Source organism: Rhinatrema bivittatum, chromosome 2 (genome assembly GCF_901001135.1).
Source record: "Rhinatrema bivittatum chromosome 2, aRhiBiv1.1, whole genome shotgun sequence".
NCBI lineage: Eukaryota > Metazoa > Chordata > Amphibia > Gymnophiona > Rhinatrematidae > Rhinatrema > Rhinatrema bivittatum.
The window spans coordinates 244750019-244767141 of NC_042616.1; the positions used below are offsets into that span (position 1 = coordinate 244750019).

The window sequence follows — 17123 nt, forward strand, 5'->3', positions numbered from 1 at the left end:
TTAGTTAAATCTTTGTCTAAACAAAGCATATGTCACTGAGTGAAGCAGAACTGGCGACAGTTTCCCTGAAATGAAATTGGCAGCAGAGCACTGGAACCAAACCAACATCACTACAGCTGGCAGAAAACTGATGCTCAGAGTAGCCAGCAGTAGCCTTGCATTTGAGATAAGATGGCTGGAAACATATAGGTATCTACAACATTGTCCAGCCAGACAAGGCCCTTTAACCTGACTAAACAAAATGAGATCCATATTCAGTCACAAAAAGCAAGCTATGAAAATTTCTCCCCGCTCCCTAGCAAACTTTTGTCCGGGTAACTCATTAGTCACATGAAATTAGCCGAAAAAAAAGAGGCAGTGATGGGGGAATTTTGGAGATGTGGTTGAACTTTAGTCAGTATTCAGTGCTATTCCGCTAAAGTTAGTTGGATAAATCTGGTTGGAAAAAATTTGTCCTAAAACATTAATTGTCGGGATAACTTTGTCTGGACAGTTTTATTTGGGTATGTTCAGTGGAACTCTTATCTGGGTAGGCTCTGTTGAATATCTGGGTAACTTTATCCAGATAACTTTCCCACTCTACTCAATGGCTCACAGAATATTGAGCTCATAAGTTATTTCTTGTGCTTTCTTTATCCACAACATTTACTGAAAAATCCCATGGACTTTGCACACCTGTTACGCGCACAAGAGCCGGGCCTCGGCAAAGGGGCTGTACAGACAATTCGTTTTTGGTTTTCTTGATCATGTTATATTGTTTTATGTTAATTATACTGTGCACTGTATAAATAAATGTTAAAAAATTACTCTCCCTAGGTTCTAAGATAGAGACTTATTCTACAAATATGGAAAGATCTGTCCTCTGTGGCCCTGTCCCCAAGTTAAGATATGAATGTGATGGAAAGGTTCATGTCATATGCTCCTTTGCACTCCACAGAATAGTGCCCCTGGCCAAGCAAATAATTTTCATTTCTCTGGCACTGGAAAGATCTTTAGATTTTCTACTTTTATAAGCTTACAGCAAACAGCGTCTTCATATCACAAACCATACTGTACCTGCTGGCGCTTTTGCCGGAAGGGCAAACTGTTGCTGAACTGGGGTTTGGAGAACTTGAGCTATGTTTTTGGGCAGCTGATTAATGCCCTGCAGCCCCATAAGCTGGAAAGCATAGGGGGACGTGGCGATGATGTCCAGTTCATCCTTATCTGAATTCCGTACGCCGACAACAATGGATGTAACACCTATGTTTTTCAGGTCCCGGGCAGCATGCTCCACAGAATCATTTGATTTGCCAGATGTGACGAGCACCGCAAACTGAAGGGTGCCTTGGGCGAGTCGACTTCCCTTAGCATCCTCTGTGAAGTATGTGAGGTGCATCTGTTTCAGGGCGTGCCCTGTCAGCTGCTTGCCGCCATCAAATTTGAAAAACTTCTTGATGTGGCTCACCATTTTCTCCCTAGTTTGAAAGGTGTCCAGTAAAAATTCAACATGAAAGTCTGCACTATACTTAGCCAGTCCAATCCTATACTTGTCAATTCCTATGTCCAACTGATCAAGAGTTCGGGTGAGGAAATTCTTTATTTGCTGGAAAGCGGAGGGGCCCATATTGTCAGAGGCATCAACAAGGAAAACAATGTCTGCATAGTGCCTAGAATATGCTAGATGAAATAAAAAAAAAAAAAAGAAAACAAATTTATTCACAGCTAATTATATGCAGATATTCATTCATTCTAAATGCTTTATGCTTGTCATGCATTACAGTGCCAAGAAAAAGGATATGTTGGCCGGGGAAATGTTGAGGTACAACAATGCTTATGCACATTCTAAATTCACCATTTCTCCACAATGTGCATCTTCCACATGGAGGGAATTTACATACTGATAAAAGGCTGAATAGAATATTGACTGAGTCAGCATTTTGTGGAGAGACACTGAACGAGGTAGGAAGAGATGTTTGAATTATGCCACTATCAATCATATTGACTTGTTAAATATTCCAAGGAAAGGATGAGCTTGATTCAACCAAAATATTTCTGCGCTCTGGAGGGCAAATAGTGTAAAAAAGCTGAACTGCAACTATCATTACATAGTTACATAGGTTGGTTAAGGTGGAAAGATCAGAGGGCCACTGAGTTCAGCCTTTTTCTGATTGCCTTTCAATTCTCTTTGTGCAACATGTACATCCAACCCTTGATGTGATAATCCAGTGGAAAGTAAAAAAAACAACACACACATAATAAAACAAGATACATCTATGCTCATTTCCTTCCTGACCCAAAATACGGTGATCAGCTACTTAATTACTAGATATGCCCTTTTCCCTCACAGGTAGCAATATCATCACACTCACCCTTGTTTTTTTTCTAAACATGTCCAATTTACCTTTGAACTGACCTTAAACCCTAGCTTTCCCTGACAGAGGTTTGCTGATATTAACCATGTTTTCTCTAATAAAGACATTTCATGAAATTTCTTATTTTTCTGTCTGTCTTGACTAAATCGTAACCCCACAGAGTAGGGACTTATGCATATCTGTACAGTGTTCTGTATGCCAAGCAACTTTACAGGAATGGCAAGTAGTAGTGTCCAAGTCATGCCAACTTCCACTGAAAAAATTTCATAATTTTACTGCTCCATGAGTAAAATATCCCTTCCCTTGAAGGTGGTGAAATCTTTCACCTCTTAATCTTAGAGGACGATCCCTTATTCAGATTGAGCTGTCTTTAAAAAGTGTGCAAGATCCCTTTGATATATTGGTATAATGTAACTAGATCACCTCTTAAATATATTTTTTCGAATGTAGGCAGCCCCAGTTTAAACTATCGTTCAGCACGATAGTGCCCTCCTTTGTGTCTTTTGTAATTCTTGAATAACCTTTTAGAAGATGGATGTCCAAAATGGAACTTGGTACTTCAAATGTGGTCTAATAAACACTTCATATCATGTTTAATGGCGATTCCCACTTTCTTTGCTTCTGTCCCTGTTTAATGCATGTCAATATGCATCCAGCTTTACTGTAACAAAATATAGCTAGATCTTGCATGCAGCAGTGCAGGGTGAGCACTTTGGGTTGGGTTTTTAATAGTTTTGCAAGCCATATTAATTCTATTGGTAGAACATACAATTGGTCTTACTAACAAATTAGGATCTCCAGATAAAATCCTGAATCTAGACCTGGCTGAAACCTTTAGCACCATTCTGTTAGGGTCACCTTGCAAAGATCGACATCCTCCCTGTCTCTCAGGGCCTGAACCTATTTGCTGAGAGGCACACCTAGACAAACCACTGGTTCTGATGGACATGAGAAGTGAACTCAGTGATCCAAGCTATGGACAGGCTCAGCACACAGACTTTGTAAGGAAAAGGAGGCTATTATATGGCATGAGTCATTTTAATGGAATTGTAACCAAATTCTGAGGTTCCTGATGCCAGTTGAAGTTGCTCGCTAGTCTCCTAATTATATAATTAGATGTCAAGAAGGGTTATAAAAACCCAAATATTTTACCTTGAACTTGAGTCTCCACTGAAAAGCATACAGTTTGCAGAAACTTGCTGGATTCATCCTGCAGCATGTCAAAAGTTTCAATGTTGAACACAAATTTTTCTACAGGTTTGCTTGCAATTTCATGAAGCTCACTGACATCATCAATATTGATTCCGATCACGTAGATAGAGATTCCTCTGGCTTTCAGTTCTCGGGCTGGCTCTCTAACTTCATCATTGGACTTGCCATCTGTGATGAATATAACCACCTGAGGTACATTTTCTTTCGCTCTGCTACCAGCTGACTCTGTAAAGTAGTTTGTCCTAATAAAATCTAAGGCTTGACCTGCATAAGTTCCACCTGTTTTGTAAGCCAAAGTTTGTATTTTTTCTAGAATTTCATTCTTTGAAGAGTACTGATTGAGAAGAAACTCTGGAAAATCTCAGTAGAGAACTGTGCCAGTCCAACTCGGACCCCATCGTTCCTAATGTCTAGACTTGCAACCAGAGTGTAAAGGAAATCCTTCACTTGCTGAAAGTCTTCCTCCCTGATGCTTGTCGAGCTGTCCACTAGAAAGACGATGTCAGCCAGGGTGGCCTTCCCGCAATCTAAAAGAGAGAGAAGGTGTGTTACAAGCCCCATCCTTCAGCAATTCCAAAGTCATCAAGATTCTGTTCTGCACATCAATGCCAGGAAAGCCTGATAAACTCAAATCTAAAGTTAAAGATCCTTTAGCTCTGATTTTTTTAAGCTCTACAAAAAAGTGGATTTTCCATTTTTCAAACATTTTCATGACTATTCAGTAAAATTTGTGAATTTGCAAAATATAGGCATTATTGTAGAAAAATGTGCCAATTGGCAAAATTTGTAGGTTTTGTTTTTTGGGTTTTTTTACACTTTGTGTAGGGATGTTTGTTAAAAGTTGTGAAAATGTTGGATTTTTTTTCCTGGTTTTCCAGCAGAATTTTTCCAGTAATGCCTATAGACATAAAGAAATATCCAAAGTAGATATTTTCCACAAATCTTTTCACAAAAGTGAAATGCCTATTTTTGGCCTATTTTGCTTTTGTTATGAAACTGGTAACTCCTTTCAAATTATTTTCAAATAGTTTTGGCCAGGCCAAAAGAATTGTGAAACCCTTTTGAAAGCAGAGCCCTTTTTACTAAAAATCAAATGAAAGGACAAGGCTGTGAAAAATTAAGAATAGGTGTGTGGTGCCATAGAGGTCTATACCACGTTGGTCCCCAGTAGTCCCAAATTAAAAATCTGTTTTGTAGACTTTTTTTTTAAATTTTACATCAATACAATGATAAATCGTCACTAATATAAAGGGGTCAGTGTATTCACCAGCATTACAGCTAGAATGTTGATGCAAAGTTACCTGCCTTTTGAATGTTTCTTTTTAGGTTCACACTTTTAGTATTATTATTATTATCGTCATTTGTATCATACATACGAGATGGACATAGCACTACACAGAGACAAAGAGAGTGATTTTCAAAGGTACGCCTGCTGGTAAAACTGGGTGGGTGTTACATGCAGAAATTGCCTTTTACAAAAAACTGCCTGCCCAATAAGGTGGTAAACTTACGCACATATGTCAGGCATTCCTTGGGGTGGAGTTGGGGAGGGGCTTGGACTTGTGCAAATACTTTTGGGATTTCCAAAAGTATGTATAGGGACCCTCTAGGTCTCCACTATCCAAATTGTCCCTAGCTTGAACCCGTTGGGGGTAAATTTCAGAAGGATTTACATGCTTTAAACTGGGTTTTACATGCCTTAATGCTCTTTACGAGAGTAAGTGGGCTTTTGAAAATTGCTACAATATGTTCTTTTGAATTGTTCATAGGCTTTACACACATATGTGAGCTTTAAGGGGCCAATTTTAAACGAGTTGCTCTTGTTAAAAGGTTCATATAGACGTGTATCTGGGCCAAGCATGAGCAAATCGTATAAGCATGTGCACAAGCAACCCAATGTACAAAAAAAGGAGTGAAGTCAGAGCATGTCAGGGGCATTCCGAGACTGGGTCAATCTCCACTCCTCTTTGCCACCACAGCTCGCGAGAGATAGGAATTTGGGCTGCGACCAAGGGGTGGGGGCAGCAAAAGGCAGAAGGTGCCTAAGCCTCTCGCACCAGCCCTGGTCTCTAGGGAGTGGAGAATATTTTGGGGGAATTTATTTATTTATTTTTTTAGAAGAGTTTTTGCTGATTCGGATCCTGGTCTTGATTCTGGGGCCATTTTTTTCATCTTGCCTGGAGGAGGCCAGGAAAAAGAACCGTGTAAAATACCAGGGAGGATTACCAGCAGAGAAGAGTGTTTTTGGAGAAGAGAGTTTTTTTTCCTGTTGTTTTGGGAGGAGTTTTTGCCACCAGTTCCTGCCCATAAGAAGCAGGAAAGATTTTGGATTTGGGCAATCCTTGGGTCTTTCTAACCCAGAGGTCCAAGAGTAGGATCTGAGAAAAAAAATCAGGAGATCCCAGCCTATACTAGGAGCCCACTTTCCCCCTTCTGGAAGGCCAGATTAGTTTCCTAATGCTTGCCTCCTAAAAAGACGCTGGCTCAGGCTGGCAGTTCTGAGAACCTCAGAACCTTTTGGAGTAGATTTTGGTAACATTGATTGAAGATCTCGATTGCTAATTGGATCAAAGACTGTTTTAATTGCAGTAAGTGTTTTGTTGGAACTTCCCACCAGTTTTTCTTTGAAATTAAGAGGTGCCCCTAAAGGAAAGACATCCTAAATGTGAGTGCACCTGAGTGAGAAAGAGATTGAGAGACTGTAAGTTATCCCCCTTGATAGCCTTGGCCCCTCCTCCACGCCAGAATGAACACCAGCACCTGGGGCCTTTGGGCTATGCGAAGAGAAAGAGAGTAAGAAAAAAGGAATTGTGGCCCCAGAACAGTGTACCCCCTGTATTCAAGACACCCACTGAAAAGGGAGTTACCTATGTGTGTAAAATTAAAAAAAAAAATAATTCTGCAAGTATTTTAGCAGATGTAAGAGTGTGCAGAGCAGATCTGGTGGGATCATTTTCAAAGTAGACTTGTGCGTCTAACCTATCTGCTTATTTGTTGGCTAACTTACATATGATGTTAAAAAATTACCCCTTGAATATAGATTATAAACTGCTACCCCACGGAGTTTAAAATCTACTCAAGACAAGCAGACAGGACACACAAAAAAAAACCCAAATAAGAGGCTTTGAGTTCAGAGAGAAAGCAATGACTGAGGTGGTTTAAAGTAGCTGGTTGTAAGTGGGGTTAAATTAAGGACTTTTGTTGCCATCAGATGTGATGTTAGGGCACCAAATATTTAAAGGGAATTTCAGTTATGTAGGTTATTACTGCTCAAGTGCTCAGTCTGTTTTTAGTCTAAATAAGTATAGTACATCTCTGCCAGTCTGCTTATATAACAGGTCAGTTCTAAAGGCTCGGCCCTGGTACTGCGGATGACTGACCGACACCAAGTCCAGATTTGGGTTGAGAGTCATTTCAAAGGCATTTTGTCAGGTAAAATAGTGCTTTACTTGTGGAAATGGTTTGTTATAAAACTGCAAAAAACCAGATATGTGAGCAAGCTCACACGTGCAAAGTATAACCAACGAGGTCAATATTCAAAACTAAACTTTTTTTTTATTTTTATTTATGAATTTCATACATGAACAAGGCAAAAAAAACTGAGCACATAAATAGATAACTTGGAGTTGGATAACTTGGATAACCTAGAGTTAGATGGAAAACTTGGCATGTTTATGTTTTGTGTTGTGTAAGGTTTTGTTACGGCTCCTCAGATTGAGGGAGCAGTGGAATAGAAATTGTGGAATTCAATAAATAAATAAATTATCCATCTAAATGGCTTTGAATATTGACCTCTGAAAGTTTACCCGGACTGAGCAGAGGCTGTGTTGGGGAGGGAGTTGGACTTAACTTCCATACTTTTGGATTTTCAAATGTATGAATGCAAATTTCCAGTGCATAAATTAGCAGGTTTAATTGTGTGCAGGTAGTTTTAGCAGGACAATTTTCAAGGCAAACATGTGCATGTAAGTCCTCTGAAAACTGGTGTAGCTTAAGCATCTCTCTGCAGAGTGCTGGCTTTCTTATACGGGCTGTTACAAAGCACATTCACAAAGTAACAATCAACAAAAAAAACCTTGTCAGAACAATAAACTGGGATGTGCACATTACAGAATTTTGCTTGAAATAGCAGAATATGCGCGAGTACTGTGTACTGGTTACTTTTCTTCTACCTGCCTGAATTGCCCTGTGGTCACTCAAAAAAATAAGCAAGCATCTAATGCTGCCTCTTCTCCCCCAAGTGCTCTCTTCTGCATAGAAAAGGGACTGCCTGGGCAGGGAAGGGAGGGAGAGAAGAGGACTGATGCTGGGTTCCTGGGGAAAGAGATGAGGTTTCAGCCTGCCTGCTGGGAGGAGAGAGATGAGAGATAGATAGGACAATGGCGGGAGAGGGCAAAATAGTGTGAGTAGGGAGGGGAATGTTAGGTTAGGCCCCCGAGCCCTGTCATCGTTCTTGTGTGTGTGTGTGTGTGTGTGTGTGTGTGTGTGTGTGTGAGTGTGAATGAAGTCTTATTTGGGGTTACTGAGCCTTAAATCATTGTCCATTTGACATGGAGGTGGAAGTCTTATGTAGGAGCTGCTGAGCCCCTATTGTTGTGAGTGCTGTGTTATGTTAGGACCCAAAATGTCCAGACAACAAAAGTAGAAAACAAACTCTTTTCATTTGGTTTAGTTATTGAATATGTCAGCTTTGGGAATGAAAATGTGCAGCATCTCTGCTATCTTTGTATTTTGTATGGTACAGAAGGAAATGCATTTCTGTTTCTATTTCTGCAGTGTTGCGCTGCATGCAGAGTCTGCCTTCTTGGGATTTCCAGTTCAGTCGTTGTCTATATATTTCTATTTATAATTTGTGGTCACTTATTCTGTATTTGGTGAGGACCTATCTTTGTTCTGCCTATGTGATCAAGATGAAGTAATTTGCTAGTGTGAAGTTTCTGTGTAACAGTCCAGCTTGTTCTATTTTTTTAATTGGAGGTGTATTGGTGTTCTAGGATCAGGTTTAACATACTGTCATTCCATTGGCTTTGCAGCCAGTTGCAGGGGGGCAGGGCCCCGAGTGGTTGCCTCTTCCCATCCCACTCTCTTGAAGGGACTGCATGTGAGTATCGGCACTTTTTTTTTTTTTTTTCGGGAAAAAAAGCACTGACTAACTGCATCCCAAACATAGGATACAGTTTTAATTTCCTATTCTTTTCTGCAGCAACAGCTTCATGTCTATATGTCAAATACATGGTGTTCCAATGCCTGTGCTAATCGATAAGTATAGTTAAATCACTTAGTATAGTCTTGACATTACCTGCTACTTTTAACACGGGTGGATGTAGCAAACTAATGATATTCAGATCATTAACCCTGCCTGACTTCCTCTTATTGACTCTGCTTTCTCTGGATTAAGTTCCTGCCTCTTTCCAATGGGATCTTCCATTACCCTGTGTTACGATTCCTGCCCCTGGAGCCCATCCCACGGGCAGGCCTCTCCACCCACTTACCCCTTGCTTTGCTGCCTTCCAATGCGGCCTGGTGGCCGCCAGCACTGAAGCCATCTTGTGGTAGTCATGGCCTGGATCGCTGTGCTGCCGATCACCTAAGCGGGCAGAAGGCCGCCTGCTGCCACGCCTGTGTGGCCCGGACTGCTGCCGCTGCTGCCGAGCCCGCCGGGAGTCGTCCTTTGTGGCTGTGGCCGCCGCTGCCGCTTCTGCTTTTGTCTTCGCGGCTGGAGTCGCTGCAGGGGTCCTTACATGGCAGGGAAGCTGTTCCTGCTAGTGCCTGCCTCGCCTTCACCTTCTTCGCGGCTGGAGCACCACGGCTGGAGCACTGCCGCCACCATCTTCATGCGGCCTGAAGGCCGCACCAGCCAGCTCCTCTTGCGTGAGAAGCTGCCGCCGAAGTCCCTCCTGAGCGGCAATGGGAGGCTGCTGCCGCTCTGATCTGATCCTGCGGCCTGGAGGCTGCTCCCAAAGCCTCCCTGCTCCATTTGTTCCTGTGTAGCGGGGTCGCCGCTCTCCATGGTGCTGTTCTGCTTCCTGTCTGTTCCTAGGCGCCAGCGCGCAAAGGGCCGGCGGCCGGATATGCCCCGGGCCCCACCTAATGACAGTTTCCTGCTTCAGACTTATAAAAGGGCCCCGCCTGCCTTCAGCCAGGGCCTTTGGATTGAGTCTCACAGTTGTCTGTGTCCTCTTCTTCGGACCAGGTCCTCCGTGGTCTTCTCCTGTTTTGACGGCTCCGTCTTCATATTCCTGATGTCCTCGATGTCCTGGTCCTTTGTCGTCTCGATGTTCCCAGTGTCCTGAAGCTCTTCTGTCTTGATGTTCCTGATGTCCTGGTCTCGTCCCTCGTCAGAGCTCCTTCGTCCGTACCTCCAGATGTCTCTATGTTCCTGATGCCTTTGTCTTCGCCTCTGCCTTCAGTTCCTTGGTTCCTTGATGTCCACTTTCCCGGCATGCCATTGTTGTGGTCCGTGACCAGCCCTCGGGCGGGCCGTGTAGGGCACTTCATGGTACAAGGCCATCTTCTCCTCTGCAGTGCAAGCCTCCAGAAGACTTCTGCTTGACTCCTGTCTCTTGAATCCTGAGTTGTCTGAGAATCCTGTATCTTGTATCCTGAGCTTGAATCCTCTCCCTGTCTTCGAAGCCCCTTGCATTTGCATCTGTCCATGTCTAAGACTCTGTTTGAACCTGCTCCGCTTCAGCGTATCTGCGACTAGCCACAGACGGCTGTGTAGGGCGCGCCCCGGTGCAGGCCTCTTCAGGATCTTCGCCATGTTCCAGTCTCATCTACTCCACACCTCGTCTGGAGCCTGCTTCGAGCCCAGCGTGGTCCGCGACCAGCCCCGCGGGTGGGTTGTGTAGGGCGCACTGCGTTGCAGTCTCAACCCAGACTTTGATCCTGACGTCTTCTTCTACAGTGCCTTGATCCTACGTCTTCATCCAAGTGTCCTCGCCTGAGTCTTTGTCCAAAGTCTTCCATGTTCCAACGACTCCGTCTGCCCTCGTCCACTATCCGGCCTGCCGCCTATTGCCGTTACCCAGTGGCAGGTCCAAAAGGGCTTGGAACGGTCGGAGGACTGTTCATTGACCATCATTGCATTGCTGGTCTTCCTGAGGCATACAGATCAGATCTTCAGTCTTCTTATCTTCGTTCTAGCTTTGTTCTTCTCCTTGTCTGCCCGTGCTTGCATCAGCTCACCTCTTGCTGTGCTCTCAGGGCTCCTCCCTGAGTGGCGTGGCGATCCAAGGGCTCCCATCTCCCATCAGAAGCGACCGCGCCTCCGCGCTCGTAACACCCTGGCTCTCTAGGCCATCTAATAGACCCATATTACTAACATCCCTTATACTACTCTTTAGATGATTACTCCAATCATCCTTGCACATCTAATCCCCCAACATAGTATGTCCCCTTCATGTTTCCCACTTCTTATTGTAAATTAAGACACAAATGTAACAAGAATTTAATTATACATTTGATTGTAATCCACCTTAAGACCAGCTTGGTAAAGGCGAATATCAAATTCTTATAAAGAAATAAAATCACATGAGGATTGTGAGGAATTGCAAGAGGACCTTACAAAACTGGGAGACTGGACGTGCAAATAGTAAATTAAATTTAATGTGGACAAGTGTATACTGATGCACTTAGAGTACAGTAACCCTAATTATAGCTACACAATGCAAGGTTCCACATTAGGAGTCACCATTAAGGAAAAGGATCTAGGTATCATCATTGATAATACGTTGAAATCTTCTGCTCAGAGTGCGCAGCAGCCAAGAAAGCAAATAGAATTCTAGGGATTACTAGGAAAGGAATGGAGAATAAAACTGAGACTATCATAATGCCTCTGTATCACTCCATGGTGCAATCTTATCTTGAGTAATGCATGCAGTTCTGGTCACCATATCTCAAAAAAGATAAAGAAGAATTATAAAAGATAACCAAAATGATAAAGGGGATGGAACAATTCCCCTATGACGAAATGCTAAAGAAGTTAGGACTCTTCAGCTTGGAGAAGAGCTGGCTGAGAGGAGAAATGAAAGAGTGTTGCGTTCAGCGGTTTGCAGGTCGACCCCATGAACCGTCACTCTGACCTCCAGCCCAACGACATTACAGACTCCCCAGACTGCGATGTGGCAGGATGCCACACTCAAGCAAGGCTGACGCTACCTGCGGCAGGACGTTGCCAACTCACCCTGATGCTGCTTCTAGGTTCTACGCGCGCCTTCTTCAAACTTAAAGGGTCCTCGGCAGGAAATCCCCTGCGGCACCCACAGATGACATCACTGTATTCGGCCCATAAAAGGGCCTTTCTTCCTGCAGCCCACACCTCGGCAATAGGTCCTTTATTGTGAGTAGAGCAAGTTGCTTCAGCGTGTTTCTGGTCCTTGTTCCTGTGTTCCCGGTCTTTGTCTCAGCAGTCCCTGGTCTTCACTGCCAGTTTCTGGTATTCATCTTCATCCTGTGGTCAGTCTCCAGTTCATCATCAGGACTTTGGTCTTATGGTCAATCTTCAGTTCTTCAGTGTCCTCTGGGTCTTCCAACCCACCTGTGCCATTCCTCGCCTTCCTGTCTGCCTATCTGTCCCACCTTCTCTCTGATGGCTGTCTGGTTCTGAGTTTGGTTTGTTTGACACTTGACTATGTTTCATCTCTACTTGCCACTGACCACCACCACCTGACACTTGACGATGCTTGAAATCCGCCTGCCACCGACTATTGCCTGACTACTGACCACATTTGTATGCTGCCTGCCTTGACCACAGCCTGCCTCTGACTATGACTGAACCCAGCCTGCTCGGAACCTGGATTGTGGCTTGACCATTTCCACGGGCATCGAGCTCGTCAGCAGCGGTCCCTGCCTAAGACCTGCCAGCCCCACTACCCAAGTGCTCAACCTAAGGGGAATGAGGGCTGGTATAGGTGAAGCTCCAGCTGGGCCTCTGTCACAGCAAGCTCTGCCAACCGACAGTAGAAAACGTCAGGGCTCCTTCCTGCAGGTTGTGCCAACTCCACCTCGGTCCAAGGTTCCACGCCTGCAACAATAGAGGTCTATAAAATAATCAGCAGAGTGCAGTGAGTAAATGTTAATCAGTTGTTTAATTTTTCAAAGAGTACAAAGACTAGGGGACACATGATCAAGTTACCAGGTGATACATTTAAAACTAAGAAGACAAAATTTTTTTACTCAAGGCATAATTAAGCTCTGGAATTCATTGTCAGAGGATGTGGTGAAAGCTATTCACGGAGCTGCATTTAAAAAAAGTTTGGACAAGTTCCTGGAGGAAAAGTCCATTAACCATTATTAAGGTAGAGTTGCAGAAATCAACTGCTTATTCTCGGGATAAGCAGCTTGGAATCTGTCTACCTCTTGGGATCCTGCCAGGTACTTGTGACCTGGCTTGGCCTCTGTTGGAAACAGGATACTGGGCTTGATGGACCTTTGGTCTGACCCAGCATGGCAAGTCTTATGTACATACTGTATGTACAAGACTGCATTACCATGAGCACATTAAAGAACATGGCCATGGTGGTAACACTGCCACACTCTCTATATAAGGTTCCTCCATGCTAACTGGCTCAAAGTGAAAGGACCAGTTATTTATTATTATCTGACTTGATGCAGGGAACCTCTCCCCAGATCCAAATGCAGGTTTCCTCAGCCTCTGAAATACCCCACCCACGCCTAGACATCCACTCACTTGCAGATAGATTTTCTGAATCTTTACCGGCAGGAAGAAGTCAGTTTCCCTTCTGATGGCAGTGGCAACAAATCCTAAATGATGCCACCAACACTCTGGCTTGTTCACCAAAATACATGCGGGTCAGAGCATCAGCAGTGCCATTTTAGATTTGGCGCCAATAACAGCAGGAAGGAAAAGGCTTCCTCTGCCTGGCAAAGATTTGGGGGACTTTTTTTTATGTAAGTGAATTGAAGTTGAGAGGTGGGTGTTTCAGAGGCCCATTGGCAGGGAGCGGGAGCCCTGGAAGTCTATATTTTGTTGCAGGTTGGGTGGGGGGGGGGGGTGAATTTGGGAGATCCTGGAGGATAGTATTTGTGTTGGTTAGGGAGGGGTGGGAGACCCAGAAAATCAACTCATATTGGTGGGGGAGTTGCAGTAAGGATATGTACCCCGGGGACCTGATTTCCGTTGTGGGGAGAGAGGCTCCGATTGTTAATTTCTGTTCGGATCCAGTAGCACACATTAATGTAGGCCACTGACGAGGAAACTAACTACATTTCCTGAGGTGTAGTTAACTTTTCTGACTTAAGGGGCCTGGATTAATCTGCAGGAGGTGAGATATTTTCCGGCCCATTATAATATATAGTAGAATTCGCATGCACATTAGCAATACCACCATCAGGGAACAATAGTAATGCTAACAGGCTTGAAAAATGCATGAGTTAACACACTTCGTACACGGACATTAGCTAATACCCACGTTCATGCGTGTTTAATACAGGCAGTATCGCTAGACCTATTAGTTCATAAGCCACAGATTACTTAGAACATGATCTGTAATTGAATGTAAAAAATATTTCAAGTTGTCCACATTTGGAAGCATTCTCTTTAATTTGGAAGTCAGACTAAGGAGTCCTAATTTTTTTTGTACAGAAAGTAAACATTTTTGGAAATAAATTCCCAAAATGAGGTTTAGCCAAGTAGACTAAAGAAAGCTAATGCCATCTCTGGAGTAACAAGAATTAGATTTATTTTATGGGATGTGTCAGGTACTTGAGACCTAGATTGGCCACTGACGGAGACAGGACGCTGGGCTCGATGGACCCTGATATGACCCAGCATGGAAATTCTTATGTTCTCATGTTAAGGGGATCATTTAGCCCACATTTGGTGCAAGGTTTGTGGGTTATTTTTTACCCACAAACTAAACATTGATTTTCAAAGTGAAAGTAGAGACGTACTTTTTTGCTTTGAAAATTATCCCAGAAAATCTAACTGCATACTTTTGAAGACTGAACAGCATGCACATAAGTTCAAACCACTCCATTGCCCTCCCCCAAGGAACTCCGCTCCCTACAGCGGGTAAAAGTGTATATCCAGGAGCCCTGTATACTTACCTTTACTCGCATATCAGGCAGACAATTTTATAAGAGCCCATTTCCACAGATAAAGCAGTGTTTTAATTATGGAAATTACTTTGAAAATTACTCTCTGTAGGAATTCTTGAATATGCTTTGGAGGCTACCTTGGCGCACCTGAGAATAAACCCACCGACAAATTGATTTTGATGTTTTGTTTTGTTTATTGAAAGCTGATAACAGAGGCGTAACATGCCTATGGCCAATATGGCCACGGCCACAGTAGCTGCTATCAAAATGTGTCGCTACCGCTGCCTTGTGCCAAGGACAACAGTGCAGCCGGCAGGTCCTCATCAAAAGAGAAAGCAGCGCGGTCCCGTCAAAATCGACGGCCTTAGTAAACAGAAAAGAAGCACGGCCCCACTGCCAATGCTGCCAATTCTGGCGGGGCCTTACTACCTTTCCACTTACTAAAGCCGTGCTTACCAAGCCATCGATTTTGGCGGGGGCCACGCTGCTGAGAAGGATGAGGAACGCACCCTGCCAGAAATCCAGTGCCCCATGGCCGGAAGTCGTTCCCTTGGCCACGGGGGCTGAAGGAGACTGCTGCTGCCTGCTAAGTCAAGGAGAAAGTGAGTGAGAGCATGTGTGCTTGTGTGTGGGAGAGTGAGACGGAGCATGTGTGTGCATGAGAGAGAGCATGTGTATGAGAGAATGAGAGAAAGCATGTGTGCTTGTGTGTAGGAAAGTGAGAGAGATCATGTGTTCATGTGTGTGCACAACTACCCTAGTTACTCTCTGCTTGCTAATCCATGACAATTTTAGGGCATCTGGAAATCAAAAGTTCAAAGGTATGGATAACAGTGAATTTTTTAAAATACTTATTTTAATTGTTGGGTGTTATTTGATGTTTCTGTTTTGAAATAATTTGTTGATGTTTGGAAGGTTTTTATATGAGCTTTTAACTCTTGAATGTTATTCTATTCATTAATTGTTTTGAATTATTCTTTGTTTTTGTATGGTTTTACTAATTTTGTTTTATGAGGAATGGTAATATTTCTGTTTTTTACATTGTTGCAGAGCATACAGAATTTGGCTTGTTGCGGTTTCCAGTTCAGTTTTTGTCTGTACATTCTATTTATACTGTATGGTATCTTTATTCTGTATTTTGAGGATCTATCTGTGTTTTACATGTGTGACTGAAGTGAATTATTCCATTAGTGTGTAGTTTCTATGTAGAGATCTATAACAGCTTGGACTGTTCTATTTTCCTAATAGTGGGTTTATTACTATTTTAGGTGTAATTTTTATAGTATTAACTTTCATAGGTAAGGTTGTTGTTGTTTGAGTGGCTCTGAGGGTTATGCCCATGCCCAAGATTCATTACAGTAGTCCTAATACCATAGTATTAGGCCAAGTATCCAAGGAAGCTTAGGTTGGGGGAATGGGAGGGAACAGGGGGAGGCAGCACGGCTCGGCGCACGCAAGGGACACAATTGTGCACCCCCTTGTGCACGCTGAGCCCCAATTTTATAATTTGCGCACGCAAGTTATAAAATCGGGTATACACGTGTGCACACCGGGTAGCGCGTGTACATGTACTCCCGCGCGCAACCTTTTAAAATCTACCCCATAATATAAGTGATATTTTTACCTCAGAAGTGTAACAAAAGTTAACTAACTTTTTCTTAGTCCTCTCTGCCCTCCTCCGGAGGCGCGCACCGCGGCTCCCCTGCCTCCCGGGGGCAGCAGGCGTCGAAAGCGGCTTCCAGCGGGCTCCGCCGGCAAAGATGGATGAACGCACGCCTGTAGTGCACGGGCGCTCAAGGCAGCAAAGTTGCACTGCGAACAATGTCTTCACTGCAGAATTTTGGAGGATTTTTACACCAAATTAGAATTAGTAGTTTATTGAGGATTTTGTTACAGGCCGATACAGTAAAGCACGGCCGCAGTTTCCCCGTTTCTAACCCGCTGTGTACTCATAATTTGGCCGCGTAAGTCTAACCCGCGATTCACTATCTGATCCTTACTGCTTCTTTTACTCGACGTGTATCCCTTTCCGCCCGCGGCATGTATATGATGTAAACGATCCGATTAGCTATTCCCTCCCATTCAGTAACGTGCGCCCCGACTAGCGCCTTTTTAACTTGCAGTTAAATCGCGGGTTAGACTTACGCAGCCAAATTGTGAGTACACAGCGGGTTAGAAACGGGGTAACTGTGGCCGCGCTTTACTGTATCGGCCTGTAACAAAATCTTCAATAAACTACTAATTCTAATTTGGTATAAAAATCCTCCAAAATTCTGCAGTGAAGACATTGTTCGCAGTGCAACAGTGATATCTGTTTACTTTATTACAAACATCTCTAGTCAGAGATAATTCTATGATGGCTTCATTGAACTAGGATACATTTTTTGCTCCAGTTTGAGGCTAGGGAGGGTATTTTTCACTGCACAAGTCAGCAAAGTTGGTGCAGCTAAGGTTACAGCAGTATTTTATAAACTATGTGGTGGAAACTGCATTTTA

The 17123-nt window shown here is 43.5% G+C and overlaps 1 protein-coding gene across 1 annotated transcript in view; it reads right to left on the minus strand.

Annotated features, from left to right (window-relative positions):
• The window catches only part of COL6A6 (collagen type VI alpha 6 chain), a 339806-nt gene that overhangs the window by 181289 nt on the left and 141394 nt on the right, over positions 1–17123 (minus strand). Inside the window, 3 exon segments of the mRNA XM_029589350.1 lie at positions 1057–1659; positions 3507–3923; positions 3926–4093. Of these exon segments, the coding sequence (XP_029445210.1) occupies positions 1057–1659; positions 3507–3923; positions 3926–4093 (1188 nt within the window).